General features: G+C 34.4%; 1 protein-coding gene across 1 annotated transcript; it reads left to right on the top strand.

Moving 5' to 3' along the window:
• Positions 1-894: 894 nt before the first annotated feature.
• Positions 895-15973, top strand: LOC110793733 (phospholipid:diacylglycerol acyltransferase 1-like). Its single transcript, XM_021998631.2, has 8 exons — positions 895-1678; positions 7598-7820; positions 9737-10020; positions 12660-12987; positions 13745-14004; positions 14500-14991; positions 15107-15173; positions 15607-15973. Exons 1-6 carry the CDS (start codon positions 1218-1220, stop codon positions 14981-14983), a joined length of 2040 nt encoding a protein of 679 aa, XP_021854323.1. The 5' UTR covers positions 895-1217; the 3' UTR covers positions 14984-14991; positions 15107-15173; positions 15607-15973.
• Positions 15974-17232: the final 1259 nt, after the last annotated feature.

Here is a 17232-nt window from a genome sequence, read left to right as displayed (position 1 = left end):
TAAATAAATACGGAGGGAGTACTTATAATGGATAGCAATATCTTTTGGTACAATACTATTTGGCGGATAGAAAATTTAGAAAATAAAAAAGTTGCAAATGTATGTATATATTGTATAACATTGTTACCTTTAATATATATAAAATAAATTATCAAAAATTACATTTTTATCATTTATTGGTGCCTTACGTTACCTTATGTTATGCATTGATGTACGGGCCAAAAAACTAGTTCTAGTAAATATTAGAGCTACTCTAGCCATCAATAGTAGGAATTTCGGTTCTATATATACCTTGCTATATATTTGTAAGATACACACGCAATATCATTTACAACACTGAAAAAGCTTTTATCGTGTTCTATATATATCAAATATAAACTTTTGCTTCTTTTTTATTAATCTGTATCTAACAACACCCTCCCATTTATGTATAAATGTATCAAAAGGTCTTGCGCGCACAGGGTGTACAATAAATTTATTGTACACCAAGATAACTTTAACCATTTTTTTTGTAACTTTAACTTAGTTTTGATTAACTTTTATATTAGTAAAAAAAATTGATAGATAAATATTTTAAAGGGTTAAATTATTAATTTTATGCATTATTAGTGATGTTGAAGACATAAGTTTTACTAAAATGAAAAAATTTATCACTTAAAAATAGATAACTTTTACATGCTTAATTTTTAAGCATTTTGGGTTAACTTTTACTCAGGTGTACAATATTTATTGTACACCCATTGTAAATAAGAATTTGTGTAAACCTATTCCTTTTCCTCATCCCCGGTAATTCCTACCATGCTAATTATAATCCGAATTATATAATAATTAATTTTTTTTAAAAACAGTATATAATAAATTTCAAAAAAAAACATTTACAACATCAGCCATTTAGCCCACATAGTAAGCTGTTTCCAAAACAGCCCTGTTTTCTCCACGTGGCTATTTCCTATTCCCTTCACTGTGAGTCGCAAACGACGCTTGGGTTGCACCACTGGGTCCCACGTACCGTCACTTCTTTTCTTTCATTTTCTGGAAAAAAGGAACCCCAAAACAGAAAAAACAAACACAACTAACAATTTCTCTCTCCTCCATTGCCACCGGCGAAGAAACGACCTTCAAAATCGAGCTAACTCATTTGAAAAACTCGAATTCGAATTCAATTTCACTCTGATTGCTGAATTCGGCACCGGAAATCAAGGGCGGCGGTTAAAACGATGCCGTTTCCGAGGCGGAGGAAGGGGGCATCACCGCCACCACCATCACCGCCGTCACTTACACCACCGGAAGATTCGGATAAGGAAATAGAGGAGACCAGAAAGAGGAGAGAGAAAGAGGAGGAAATAGCTAGACGGACGAGGAGGAATAAGAAATGGTCATGCGTTGATAGTTGTTGTTGGTTTGTAGGTTTGGTGTGTTGTACATGGTGGTTTTTGTTGTTTTTATTCAATGCAATGCCAGCTTCGTTTCCGCAGTTCGTTACCGAAGCTATTACCGGGCCATTACCCGACCCGCCTGGTGTGAAATTACATAAAGAAGGGTTGAAGGTGAAGCATCCTGTGGTTTTTGTACCCGGGATTGTGACGGGCGGGCTTGAGCTTTGGGAAGGTCATCAGTGTGCCGAAGGCTTGTTTCGGAAACGACTTTGGGGTGGTACTTTTGGTGAATTGTACAGAAGGTATATGCTTTTTTTTCCCTTCCTTTTTTGGGTTAGTTTAATGTTGATGGTTTTGTTTGGTAAATTATGAATAACTATGAAATTGAAATGTGGTCCAAAATGAGTTTAAATGCTATGTTATTTGGGCACGGGTACTTGTCTAAGTGTTTGACTTGAGTTTTGTGCAAAATTTGCATGATTTTAGCACACATTGAAGTGTCAAAGTGTCTAGAGGATTCGACACAGGTATTTGAGGTGAAATAAAATTTTCATGATTTTAGCACATATTGAAGTGTTGAAATGTCTAGAGGATTCGACACAGGTATTTGAGGTGAAATGAAGAGTCTTGGTAACATAGTTTAAATGTAAGTGTGACATGTTCTAATCTTAGAAGCGAAATTCACCCGAACTATGGTGCATTCAGAAAGTTTGGGGTTTGGTTTGGAAAGTGATTATGAGGATTTATTCCTTTAGATTGAGACAGCACCTTTTACTCTTTTAGTACGAGTTCTTGGGGAGTTGAATTTGTTTGTGAAGTGGTTAAAGTTTGAGGTTTGGTTTGGAAAGTGTTTATGAGAATTTATTCCTTTAGATTGAGACAGAGTACCTTTTAGTAGGAGTTCTTGGGGAGGTGAATTTGTTTGTAAAGTTGTTAAAGTTTGAGGTTTGGTTTGGAAAGCGATTATGAGAATTTATTCCTTTAGATTGAGACGATACCTTTTAGTACGAGTTCTTGGGGAGTTGAATATGTTTGTAAAGTTGTAAACTTGTTAGGTGAGGGATAGTTAAAAAGTTAGATAAAGTAGGTACTGCCTTTGCTTTGTGTCTGTATCCTATGTAATGTAATTCTACATGATATAGTCTTTGTGGTTTTCCCCTTCTACTTTCCTTGTTGTGGAAGTTGTTTGTGACTCAAGTTTTGGAGCGAGTTGATGAATGGCTGAATATTACAACAGCTTTAATGAGTTTATTATTTGTGGCTTAACATATTGGTGATGATCTAACTAGGCTTTTTAATTGTTGGGCGATATTTGTCTTGCCTCTATGACTGTTATTGACTTATTGTAGCATTATTCGAATTTGTAGTTAAGAACTATATTGCATGCTAGAAATGGTCTGTTTGTAGCGCTATCTCTAGTTAAAATATTGATATACATGTTCTGGATATAGAGCATCAATCAATTAAAAGACATTATATTTTCACTAGCTAACGGGTTCCATCAAAATCAAATAGGTCCTTTGATGATTACCTAAACTACCGACCTAACAAGTCAAGGACTTTATTTTAGCCTTGAAGTAGCAAGCTCTTATTTGCAGCTCACCGTATATTTGTAGAGTTTTTGAAGAGCCTGAATTTGTGTTGTATCATTGAGTTGAGCTAAAAAAGGGTCAGAAAGTCAGTTTTGTTACTTAATTGAAGCAGAGATTAGAGATGAAAACCATATGGCTGAGAGTGCACAATTAGTTTGCTGAACTTCTCCAATTTTCCAAATTTTCCTTCTGCCTTAGTCAGGAGATAGATCATGGTGAAGGATATCGGTCATGGCGAGTAGCCTATTCAACCATAAAAGTTTAGGTAGGTAAGATCTTATGAGATTGAGGTGAAAGAGATATGTTCAAGGTTACAAAGTACTGGAGCACGAGATGATTTTGTTCAAATGTACATCAAATACATGCACTTTTGATAATGTTTGCTAGAGTAAAGAATTAGATACCAATTTTTTGGAAATTAAAGAGTAACTGATGTGGCTATTTGGTGCCTGTATATCAGTATCTGTTTGTTAGATTTTCTTCTAAGGATGTTTTGAAAATATGAAGCACCAGTTTCTTGTGTATGTTTACTTCTTCCTCCCAAACACCAACCAATATCAAGATTAATTAAGGAGAAAGTTATACCATCAATCTTATGGTATCAGCTTGGAATACAGAAACTTATGCCCAGAGTAAAGGTATTCCATTGTTTGTTTATTTTGTTTGAAGAAAGGGTTTTATATCAGTGCTTTAGTTGGATGCTAATAATCAACACACAGTTTCAAGCTCATCCTGCAAATATGTAATATTTAGGAAAATAGAAACTGGAAATTGAAGAGAGAAGACACATTGATAATTTAACGCCACAAAGTCCCCAAACTAAGAATCATTCTTACATTTGCAAAGGTTCCTTTCGCAATTCAGTAGGTCAAAACAATGGACTTTCTTTACATATTAGCCATGTCTTATAAATTGGCTGGTTTAAGTTGGGGGTTGTTAGTCCAAAATAGCTATTTTATAACATTGGATTCGGATGTTATGGGCATATGGATACTGGGAGCTTCTCTGGATTATATCAAATGTGCTTGACCTATGCATACACTGAGACATTGTTTTGTGGGTGGGATTACAAAGACCGTTAGCCTGATGTTTCTGTTGTATGCCATGTGGTACCATAGTGGTGGTTTGTCTGCGCCTTTGAAGAGATTAACAGATTCTCATCAAATTGGTTCTGTTGGAATTTGGAAGAAGCCCTTGAGCTTCTTGGTTCACTATATTGGCGGTATGGTGTGGGGAATTGGGGTCAATATGCCTTAATCTAATTTATTGCCAGTTTGGGACTCCACATATTGTGCTTTTTCACAGGGTATCTTATCCATTTCTTTTATGTTTTAAATTTCCTCTCTATTCATCTTTATTTTCTACTCGAGAATGATGAATGTAATTTGATTTGTTGATTGCCTGATAATATGGCATCCTTCTATATTTAATTACAAATATTCACTTAATAAATATTTGAACTATCCGTCTATCTAACATCAGCACTAGAGATATATTTCCCTGGGTAGCTAATAAAGTATGCTTATGCGACGTACACGTTGTTATGTTTGAAGATGATGCTACTGATTAAAAGACCTGGCCTTCTGTATATCCAATGAGGTAATATGCGTTGTGCATTTTCTTACACACATCTTACCTATTTCGACCTGTTGAAGTTCCAGATTACATCTTGACCTTTTGGTGCTCTCACTCATTCACCGGCCCATTATTCTAATTGTCTTTGACCCTTTCGACCCCTGTAAGAGAGGTTAGAACTTAGAAGCATTTCTAGAAGTTTCTGCACTCCTTTGTCGTTGTCCTTCGTTCGATTCAGCGAGAGTTAATAACCAGAGTTTAGGATTTACTGTTCATTTCAACTTAGTGTCGAAAGTTGTAGTTCCCTACAATAGTAATGTCCCAAATTTCCATCCGTTGAAGTTAGAATCTGCTGAATCACCCCCCTCCCTATTTCAGTACCTGTGCTGTTTTTTTTTTATGCAAGCTTGGAACATTAGATTAAAAGTTCACCTGTGCTGTTTTGATAGACTGAGTTTTTATTTTCTCTGTATATTGGACAAAATCAGACATACTGTTGGTCATCTTAAATCGTTAATGCTTCTCTTCTGCACATATTATTGATGTCTATGTCAATATTCAGCTGGATAAGAAACCTAAATTTGGTATTTTCTTTAGCCCCATCACCGTTGTATTAGCTGCCTTGATGTGCATATTGTGGGTCATTTTTTTTGTTATATGTGGAGTTCTTGTTGTTTAGAGTTCAGAGGTGGGGATATTTTATGAAAGCGAAGTGGTTTTTACCTTTCATTTTTTGTATTTTTTCATTGTAGTTTGTCGTTTACCTTTCATAGTTTTCTAGTAGTTTTTAAAAGGTGCAAATGCTCACCTATGAGAAGGGCATACTGCAGACATGTGATGAGGAAAAGTTGGATGCTAGACAATGTTGTAAGAGGCGCCAAGACTGGGAAATGTATGTGGTCTATTGAAAATTCCGTAAACAAGACTTTGTGATTGTAGCTAGAAATTGTTTGTGCTAATTCGTAAAGTGAACTGTAAATGGTTTGGTCCGATGTTAGCTAGAAATGGTTGATGTGCTGTTTAGCTGGGGACCTGGGGTTTGTTGAAGAAGGGTCTGATGGGGATTAGAAGACGTTCACATTGCTGTTGTTAATCTTGGGATGGGATCGGTTTGATGAACTAAGATAATAATGAAGTAAGCGAGGAGATGAGAAATTCAGCGATGGGGGGGGGGGGGGGGGAGAGGGTCACTGGGTCAGTAGGTGGCGGTGGCTAGCTAGTAATTTTGACATGTTATCAGCTTAATGTTAATTATTTAATGTTATTGGTAAATGTGCACAATAAGATATAATCCTCCAGTATATAAGCTAACTCTTGAGAATTTTGAACTACCTAAAATACCCTTACTTTTCTACTCTCTTAGAGTTTAACGTCTCCAATGTTTAAGTAACAAAATTATACAAGTAAGTTATTGTATTTTTTACTATTTTTTTGAAATCTCACTCACACGTGGTGTGCTTAACTGCAAATAGATCTAGTTGGATATAAAATGAGATTATTGAGATAGAGGATTACTACCTACAGGGGTTGGAGTTGAGGGGAGAAGTGATGGTCATTGGGGGTGAGAGATGTGTTAGGGGGGGTTAAAGGAGTCCATGACACTGTTAGATTTTGGGTATTTTTAAAGTATACCAAACTTCAGGGATAAATGGTGATTTTTTAAGAAACACTGGGCTACATGGTGAATTTCATAAAATCTCGGCGGTATATGTTTTCTTTAAAATGAGTATCATCCAATACTCTCACGGTCTCACCCGGTCCCTGACTCCCTGCTGAAGAATTTTTGGATTGTTCTACTCTCATGTTACCGCACTTTATGACCTTGTTTTACGAAGTTTAGCAAACTGCGCTTCTGGATCCCACTTCAAGTACCAGTACATATTGTGTTTGTAGTTATTTGTAGAATATTTCTTTAACTGACATTTACGTAGTAGCAAATGCTGATAAGGAAAAAGAAGAAGTAATGCATACTCTTAAGTTGGGACGTGTTTTCTCATATGGATTGATCAAACTGAAAAAGAAAATCCAACGGTGGATATGTATTTTTTCTATACTCTATGTTGTTTGCTTGAACATTTTTGTACCGTGTGTTTCTGCTTTGTTGCTTAGCCACTTTCATGGCTTAATCATGGTCCATGGAGAAGCTTTTGACATTTATGCATATGAAGCCATTAACTGTTGTATGACATGTTTTTCATCTTAAGAGAGTGTAAAATTGTCATTAGGTTGTAAATTCTTGTTTGGTAGAGGTATTGCGACAGTGTTCCAGCAGCTAGGTTCGAAACTTTTCTGCTCGTGTATGTACTAGAACAATCACGTTGTTCATTGATTATTGTACTTCCCCCGTTCTTTTTTAGTTGACATGTTTTGACTTTACTAAGTTGACTACCTTCACTTAAGATAAAATATAGTCATGTGGATCTTGTTCGATTTTTATCAAACTTTAAAAATAAAAAAATACTTTTTGATAATTAAATGGAAAATTTGGTAATATTAATCCAACCTTTGGCCGGTTTTCTTTTATTAATCCCACCTACGACATATTTTTTAATAATCCCACCTTTACTACCCAACTACTTTTATTGGGCTGAAGGGACCGATAACCGGTGAAAAAATCATCGAGATGGTGATGAATTGATGATGATGACTGAATATATCAAGAGAGAGTACTTCCACGTAGGGACATATTACCGCCTACAATAGGTTTATGACTTGTTGGGCCCAACAAGTCGTTGGGTAGTAAAGGTGGGATTATTAAAAAATATGTCGTAGGTGGGCTTAATAAAAGAAAACCGGCCAAAGGTTGGATTAATATTACCAAACTTTCCTAATTAAATATGTTAATGGTTGAAGTTTTGCATTGGCAAACGTGATAAAAGAAACATGTCAACTAACAAAGAATGGAGGAAGTATTACTCAATCAGTTCCACCAAAGTAGATTGGTTTTCCACAGTAACTTGGTTATTCCGATGTACTTGATATTGTGAAATTAAAGTACTGTAATTTTTATCCCTTATTGCTACTTACTTTTTTCTTTATAATTTTTTTTGGCAGACCCCTTTGCTGGGTTGAGCACATGTCATTGAATAATGTGACTGGACTGGATCCGGATGGTGTAAGGGTTAGACCTGTCTCTGGTCTTGTGGCAGCTGATTATTTTGCACCTGGCTACTTTGTGTGGGCTGTTTTGATTGCTAACTTGGCTCGTATAGGGTATGAGGAGAAAACAATGTATATGGCTGCATATGATTGGAGAATTGCATTCCAGAACACTGAGGTATTTTGATAAGCAATCCTTAATGTTTGATTTTGGTGCTACAATTAGTGATACATTTTGAAGAGCTAATTTGTATTTGTTAAATTTCTCTTATAGCATGTTCTCCAAGTGGGTTTGAAATCTTTGGATTATCAAGATTATTTCCAAATTAGGTTGTTCAATCATAATTTGCAGATCCTTTATGTTTAGATCTCTCATATTCTTCTCTTGAAGCTATTTCTAAAACACTAATAGACTTCTGAATGAAACACTCAAAATCTTGGGATGCTTTACATTTAATGGGCAGGTAGAAGTGTAGAACAAGGAGCAATCTAATTTTAATATTTATGGTAAATGATTTTGTATAAAAATTTAAATTTCAATATTGATGGAAGTATCTTTAGTATTTCAAGATACATACAAAAACGTTTTGTTCTAGATTTGCTAAAGTTTACTTGGGCCCTGTTTGACAAATAGCGGTTAGTTGTAGCGGATTGTATTAGCAATTTTGACTAGCTGTTGGTATTAGCTTGTTTGACTAGCTGATTGTATTAGCTGGTTATGTAAAAGTGTTTGGTAAATAGCTGATATGTAATAGTTGTTTGATTGTGTAAAATTACCAATAAGGACATTAACTTATTTAATTATAGAGAATTAGTAATTGCTAATATATGGATATGTATGGTTAGATTTTTATCAGAATAAAATGTACTAACATGAAAATAATTAAACAACATTTATATAAAATTAAAAATGTGTTAATCCCACTAACAACTTTTAAGAAAATAAATCATTAAACGTCTAATTTGCAAAATAGGAATAACTAAGAGAAAAAAAAAGTTTACATTACACTCTTCTAAGAAACTCAATTTTTTTTTCCATTATTATATTACACGTCATCTATTTAAGAAATAAATGTCTAGTTAAATAATATAAAAATAAAAGGTAAACAAAGTAATAATAAATTTGAGTATTTAAGTGAATAAAGAAAAGGTAAGCACCGTGTTATAATTTTGTGCATGATTTTTTTTCTTCTAAAATCACTTATTTAATTTCTCTAAAGTCACACTAAAAGCATTTTGTCTATTATATCTGAACTTATTTGAATTTATCTTCACATTAATTTTTTGGCTATAATAAGTCAAAATAAATTGAGCATTACAAATCATTCATGATTCATCTAACAAGGTTGTTAAACTCAAATAAGATAAGTTTAACAAATATAAGGACTTCTTAAGCGGTAATAGAAGGCTCATTGGACGATCAAGATGTTTAAAAGTTCGAGTCCATCTCAAATATTTTTGACATTTTGTATTGTTCTATCATTGTTTAGCTTCATCTTCTATGTTGTTGCAAGGGTTGTTACATTCATTGTAATTATTTGATTAAGCTATTGCGAATCGGCGAATCCAATGATAAATGTATGGATATGATTGATATGGGTGTAATTTTTGCAACTTGAGGACTAAATTTTCTTTTTATCTTACCCAATACAATCCTCTAATTGAAAAAAGCTCATTGGAGCAACTTTTTTGAAATTAGAGGATTCATCCCAATCCTCTATTTCAATCCTCTTACTTCCAAACACCTAGATTAGAGGATTGAATTGGTCAAACCTCTAAATTGGCCAATCCTCTAACTTTTTACCAATCCTCTAACAACCAAACACCACCTTGGTATATCGAATGGTATGTTATGTAGAATTGTGGCTTAGCTTGGTTTTTATATTGAACTTTTATGTTTAGATCGGAATGAGATTTATGAGTACTCTTGTGTGTGCTGTGGCTCAAACTAGTTCTTACCCACACAACAAAACATACTATACACCTTCCTAGCAATCTTTTAAGCATGGATTTTTTGTAAAAATCTTTTCTGCTCCTTAATATCTACAAAAGATTAGTAATATTCACATTCTTGCCTATTGACGAAATCATCAGGTAAGGGACCAAACTCTTAGCAGGATGAAAAGTAATATAGAACTTCTGGTTGCTACAAACGGAGGGAATAAGGTGGTTGTCATTCCACATTCCATGGGTGCTTTGTACTTTTTACACTTTATGAAGTGGGTTGAGGCACCAGCCCCGATGGGTGGCGGGGGTGGATCTGATTGGTGTGCTAAACATATCAAAGCGATAATGAATATTGGTGGACCATTTTTAGGTGTTCCCAAAGCTGTTTCTGGACTATTCTCGGCCGAAGCCAAGGATATTGCTGCAGCCAGGTCTTATTTCCTCTCTTTCTTTCTCGTTTTGCATGTTATGGGTATAATCAGTGAGTACAACAAAAAAGGTTACCAAATATGTCGGCTTAGATTAAAAAATCATGTCAGTAATCAACAAGACGAATTCCTTTATGTTATACGTACAGTATGATACAATCTATAACTACGGTACTACTCTGGTTGGTTTCTCATAGTACATTAGTAGTTCAACTTACACAATCAGCGCAACGTTTTTGGTAAAGATACTGATGGAGTATAAAAGAAATTTATGTAAGGTTACCACTTAGATTAAGGAGTGTATTTGATGATAACTAAGTACCCATCATATTATTTGTTGGAAGAAGTGTTTGTTACAGAAGATAATAATTTGCAAATCCTTGAAAAACAATCATAATTCTACATTAAAAAAGAAAGGAAAAAAATGACATGTTTGTTGGACAAATGAGTTGCTTGCTAAAATGACATTATTTAGAGTCAGATAGTATTTGTCGTTTAGTTGTTGTAGATTTCTTATCATACTATTCTCCTTTCTGTACATATTGCAAGTCAATATTCCCAATGAGTTCGAGTGTTAACCCTTCTAAGATTGTCACGTAGAAAATGTTGATCTTAAAATAAAAAATTGTTTCTGCTTGATTGCCATTTTGTAGGATAATTATCTTTTACTTGGGCTTGGATTAATTTTTATGAATTAAAGTTCCTTTTTAATCCAGATTTTTTGAAGAAAAAATATAATGCGAAAACTATAGGTCTATGGCCTTTCCCCCCTTTATTCTTTTAACGGTTTTCTCATGAAATGCCCCTGAGGTTTGCAATAATGCACCAAATACCCCTGCGCGTTTCAAAATTCATAGAATACCCCTATTTTTTCAAACTGGTTCACCAAATACCCCTATTATGACTTTCCGTTAGTCCTCCGTTAAGTCATGTTTATAATTCACCAAATACACATATTTATAAACTTTTTGCATAATATACACCTATTTATAAAGTTTTTTGTACCAAATACCCAAACAACTTATACCATTAATAATTGAATTTGAAGCCCAAAATTGAAGAACACATGTGAAAATTGAAGAACAAAACCCATAATATTGAAGAAGAGAATATTAAATTTTGAGAGTTTAATTCCTAAAATCGAAAATCTAAACTACAAATTCGAATTCTAGTGTCTATATATAATCTCTCTCTAATAATCTCTCTCTAATCTGCCTAAATTCTGCTGTTTTTACAACGTAGATCCCAAATCATATGGAAAAATTGACAATATTGGAAATCATATCCGCGGAAATCATATTCGCCGCCAACCTTCAACCTTCAATGAATTGTTTTACATTTACAACATAGATCCAAAATCATATTGTCAACCTCTGTACCAACAGTTTCATGTTGGATTGTGCGAGGTCCCATAATAGCATCCACAGCCTTGTGCGCTACGACACTTCCAGTTCCAAAAGCAACACCTTGAGCTATAGTGGCTTGTAAAGCATGAATTGGAGACATCCCCATCTAACTCACCAAATGGAGAAATAAATTGAAATAAATTGGTGTCCCTAAATTGAAATGGAAAATGAGTAAAAACAATTGAAATCATCAATTGGAAAATAATCGCCCACAAATTGGACTGAGATTGGAGATACAACAAAGGAGAACACATAGGAGAACATACGAGAAGGTAGATTGGAGAAACTCGCGTTTATCGCCCTCCTCCGACTCACCGCATTATCCATCTTTAAAATTCCAAACCTCAAACAAATCAAATTGGGTAAAAAATTGAAAATTGCAAACCCAAACTTTTGTCCGGTTCCGCCACCGTCGCGAACGCCTGACATGCCGCGGTGAGATCCACTCTCATTGGCGACCAACATGGGCTGACCGGAGGCGATATCATGTCGGATAGGTCGCCGCTTGAACTGAGATTGGAGAAACAAGAAGGGCGAAACCAAAGAAGAGGGTTTAAGGTTGAATTCAGATTGGAATACGGATACGAATTCGCGTTGGGTTAGGCTAATCAATGGGCAAGAAATATTTTTTTGTTTTGTGAAGAGATAGGAGAGAGAAGATAGGAGAGAGAAGAAGAAGATGAACAGAGACAAGATGTCAAAGATGGGTCGAGCAACATAGAGGAGAGGAGAGAGAATAAGAAGAAGAAAGGAATTTTTTTATTTTTTTTAAAAAAAAAGTTAAATGTAGAATATTGGGTGAGTAAGGGCATAAAGGTAAAATAACGTTAACGGAATACTAACGGCCGTTAAGTCAAGGGGTATTTGGTGCACTCTAAGTTCAAATAGGGGTATACTATGTATTTTGAAACACGCAGGGGTATTTGGTGAATTTCGTGAAACCTCAGGGGCATTTCATGAAAAAACCGTTCTTTTAACTATTCGAGATTTTCAATTGAAGAAGAGCGTGTGTGAACCCATTATTCTAAGAAATTTTCAACTGAAGAAGAGAGTGTGTGAACTGCCTTCTAATTTATTTTTTCGCTAGAAATTAGATATAAAAATTGGTTACGTGTTGCCTTTTAATTTTAACTCTTTTCCCGTTATTTTTGTCGCTTAGTATCTTCCATCCTGACAGACAATTAAATTTCGGAGGCGGATAACTACTTATAGATGAGAATATCTGTCTCTTTGCAGATCTGTTGCACCTTCTGTTCTGGATAAGGACGTGTTTGGTCTCCAAACATTGCAGCATGTAATGAGGATGACTCGTACATGGGATACAACCATGTCAATGATACCAAAAGGCGGGGACACAATCTGGGGTAATCTTGATTGGTCACCTGAAGATGGGTACAATTGTACTCTGAAGAAGCAGAGGAATAATGATAACTATACTACTGGAAAGAATGAGAATGGATGCCTGGATTTATCAGGAAAAGGTGCACATTTTGGAAGAATTATATCATTTGGAAAGGATGTAGCCGAGTCTCCTTCTTCAACAATTGATAGAATGGACTTCAGGGTAAATCTTTCTACTTTGATTTACAGTTACATCCTTCCACACAAGAAATTAACTTGTTTACTACTAATTCTTGTGTCAAAGAGTAGACTTGGATAGTCTATTAACCACGCAAATTTTGAACCAGATTCATGTAGTTTACTGGGAGTCTAATACACACACACATTAATGATATCATAATGTCTTGAGCTTTGTATTTTGTACAATTCTTCTATTGCAAATATCATGTATTTAAGTGAAAATTTAGACTGTATCAGGAGATGAGTAAGGTGCAACTTGAAAGTATGATTCAACCTACTTAGGGTGTCTGACTGTTTTCTTAGTCTCCAATTGATTAATTAACAAAATATTTTTATTTATAAGTAGGATGCATTTGTGGATCGACTCCAAATAGAGTTACCAAACTTTCATGGCTGTATTTTATTTAAAGATAATTGACATTCTGCAATGGCTTGCTGGTGATTCTGCTATTGACAACAATGGGAGTCCAAGTTTCTGCCTACGAACTTAATGAACTATTATTGGGATTTTTTTTAATATTTTTTTTAATAAAAGTTTGTATTTTGGAAATATATGAACTGAATTTGAATATAAGCTCAACTTGATTAATGCTTTGATCTGTTGCCCTCTCTCCTCCCACCCTTGATTTTATGCTCCAATGTATACACCCCCCCCCCCCCAACCCCCCCGCCAAAAATAAGTTGTAATATCGTTATTTTGACGAGTGCCTCTCAGTCTCTGATCCTCTGTTGTTCAACAGGATGCAACTAAAGGAAACAACCTTGTTAATGCAACTTGCCGGGATGTGTGGACAGAGTACCATGACATTGGCATTCCCGGCATCAAAGCCGTTGCAGATTATAAAGTTTATACAGCTGGATCAATATTAGATCTACTTCATTATGTAGCTCCAAAAATGATGAAACGTGGTGATGCTCATTACTCATATGGAATAGCTGATGATCTAGATGACCCAAAATACAACCACTATAAATATTGGTCAAACCCATTAGAAACCAGGTGTGTTTTTAATTTTTAGTGTTGTCAAAATAATGTTAAGAAACTTGCTTAATGTTCACCTGCTTACTTTGCTTGTATGTTACTCCCTCCGTTCCTAAATAAGTGTCTTGTTTGGAGAAAAACACGGTTATTAAGAAAACTGAAAAGTGTGTAAGAAAACAATGAAGAATTTGAACACAAAGTTGAAAGCAATCAAAATTCCGACGTCTGTGTATTGTGCAAACTGCTTGGTGTTATCTTTTTTGTACAACTAATCTATGTTTTCGTAAATTTGAAATAAACGTCTCATTCTAGGTCATGTATGAGGTAGATAAAGGGTTAGAAAATTTTCTCGCCTGTGATTCATGCTCCCTGTTTTACAATGCATGCAGATTACCAAATTATTTATTGTTATTAATATTGAAACTTATTGGAACTTATTGGACCTGGAACTTATTTTTTAAAGGTGAACAGAACGTCCCCTTATTCATGCTCCCTGTTTTACAATGCATGCAGATTACCAAATGCCCCAGATATGGAGATATTTTCTTTATATGGAGTTGGAATTCCTACTGAGAGAGCCTATATTTACAAGCTGAGCGCAACTGCAGATTGTTACATTCCTTTTCAGATTGATACAATGGCAGACAGCTCAGATGAGTGCTCTTGTCTCAAAGGAGGGGTTTACAATGTTAATGGAGATGAAACAGTTCCTGTTTTGAGTGCTGGTTACATGTGTGCTAAAGCATGGAAAGGGAAAACCCGGTTTAACCCTTCTGGAATGCAAACTTTTATAAGGGAGTATGATCATGCTCCTCCGGCTAATTTACTGGAGGGTAGAGGCACCCAAAGTGGTGCGCATGTTGATATAATGGGAAACTTTGCGTTGATTGAGGACGTTATTAGGGTAGCAGCAGGTGCTAAAGGAGAGGACTTAGGAGGAAATCGTGTATATTCTGATATTTTTGAATGGTCCGAAAGGATTGACTTAAAGCTATAGCCAACAAGGTTAGTACATTACATCAGTGCATTAGCTACTATGTGTAGATCTTCGTTCCTTTTTCATTTCAATTTTTCAGCATAAAGAATTGTTTATCTCTGATTGACTTTTGAATACTTTCAGGATATAAGACCTTTTTGGAAGATACAATTGCAGAAAGATGATGGATATCCAACCTGCAAAAGATATGGTATCTAATATCTATCCCTCTTAATAGGACTTGGGCTTTGTTTTGTTCGACTTATTTTGACTTATTTCAGACAAAATAAGAGTTCCGATAAGTTCAGTTAAGATAAGTTCAAAAAAATAAGTTTTTTCATACATTTTCATACACAAATAAGTTTATTCCGGACAGAATAATTTTTTACATATATTTTCACACACAAATAAGTTTATTTCAGGTAAATTAAGTTTTTTTTTCAGTTCAGTTAAGTTCAGATAAATTTAAGATAATATAAGTTCAGACAAAATAAGTCGAAAAGGACTGAGCCTAAAGACAAAGTTGGAGCTTACTAGTTCATCCCTTATATTGTCTTTTCGGCTCATAGGTTCACTGTACATGTTTTCTTTCTTGTTTCTTGAAGCCCTTGACCTTGATTTCCAAACTCTTTTCTTTGTAACAGCGGTGGCGTTGCCTTAGCGATTTCAGTTTTTGGCTTGCTGATTCAAAACAAATATGACATTGTAGCTCGCACTTGTATAAGTTGTAATTATACAGCCTTGTGACACGGAAAAAACATCAGCATCCCAGATAAAATTACGGTCTTTTGCTGTGCTTGCGCTCTTCGTGTTATGTTGTGGCTAGTACAATATAGATATTCAATTAATTTTATGTATAGAAGTTCATTTGGAATTATAAGGGGAAGCTTTTCAACCCCATTTATTATCAATAGGTTTTGAGTGTTGTGAAACCTAGGTCTATTGACAATTTTGTTGAGTTCTTTTTATGAGGAAATGAAATGTAGAATTTTATGTTTTTTTGGATGACAATTTTGTGCATTTAGGTGGGAAGTTGTTCAAAGATATCAATATTGTAAATGGTGGAAATTTGTAAACAAGCATGTAGATGATGAAAATCAAGTACCTATAGAATGAGTTTGATGAAGATTTTTATACAGGAGAATTGGAATGTCGATGCCATTTCAGCAGTTTACTGTATGTATGCATTTATTTGCTATAAACTTCCTCAATCCTTAATCGATATCATTTTATGTTTTCAGTTTTTTACAAAATTAAAACCAAAATATGAGAAGTACAAAAAGTAGTTTCAGTTTTTTGTTGCAAGTTTTCAATAGTTTTTTGTTGCAAGTTTTCAAAATCAACATGATGAGTATAAGTGTGAATATGTTTTAGTTCATGATCCGCTTTAAATCATATGACTTTTAAAACAAAAATAAAAAAAACTCGTAACTGACAGTAATATCGATGAGCTCTTATACCTGGGTTTGATAACATGTTAGCCTTAAATCTTTGAGTTACAAAATGACGCCTCTCATTATTTGCTTTACGGAGTACATTGTAAGGAAAAATACTAAAAGGATGAAATGTCCCATATCGTTTTCAATTTAAAATATTTACAACTTTATATATGGATTTGTTTATTGAATAGCCATTTGTGAAGAATGGTCTAGTTTTTCTATTTTTTTTTTACAAAAAAAGGGGAAAAAATGTAGATCGACGTAGAGTTGTAGAGTGCTGAAATTGTCCAAAAAATTAAAGTTGTTCCATACAAAATTTAATCAATTTAAATAATGAAAATCAAGTACTTCTTGAATGAGTTTGATGAAAGTTTTTATGTCTTCAGCGGTTTAATGTATGTATGTATGCGTTTATTTGCTATAAACTTAGTCAATCCTTAGGCACCGTTCAATATTTTTTTTTTTCAGTTTTCATTTTTTTTACAAAATTTAAATCGAAATATGGAAAGTACAAAATGTAGTTTTCAGTTTTTTGTTGCAAGTTTTTAAAATCAACATGATTATTATAAGTATGAATATGTTTTAGTTCATGATCCACTTTAAATCATATGACTTCCAAAATAAAAATCAAAAACTCGAAACTGACAGTAATACCGATGAGCTCTTAAACCTTGGTTTAGTAACATGTTAACCTTAAATCTGAAAGTTACAAGATGACGCCTAGGAAAAATTCTCTGCCTTCTCTAGGGATGAATTAATAAGGTCCCATATCGTTTTCAATTAAAATATTTACAACTTTATATATGGATTGGTTACCAATAATGATCACCC

Source organism: Spinacia oleracea, chromosome 2 (genome assembly GCF_020520425.1).
Source record: "Spinacia oleracea cultivar Varoflay chromosome 2, BTI_SOV_V1, whole genome shotgun sequence".
Taxonomy (NCBI): domain Eukaryota; kingdom Viridiplantae; phylum Streptophyta; class Magnoliopsida; order Caryophyllales; family Amaranthaceae; genus Spinacia; species Spinacia oleracea.
This window is presented reverse-complemented; position numbering and strand designations above follow the sequence as displayed.

Bases quoted from the DNA above. Each gene is read 5' to 3' on its own strand.
- LOC110793733 (XM_021998631.2), top strand. From the start codon at position 1,218: ATGCCGTTTCCGAGGCGGAGGAAGGGGGCATCACCGCCACCACCATCA. The intron at 10,021-12,659 runs GTCTTATTTCCT...GTCTCTTTGCAG, and splicing joins AAGGATATTGCTGCAGCCAG to ATCTGTTGCACCTTCTGTTC. The intron at 12,988-13,744 runs GTAAATCTTTCT...GTTGTTCAACAG, and splicing joins TTGATAGAATGGACTTCAGG to GATGCAACTAAAGGAAACAA.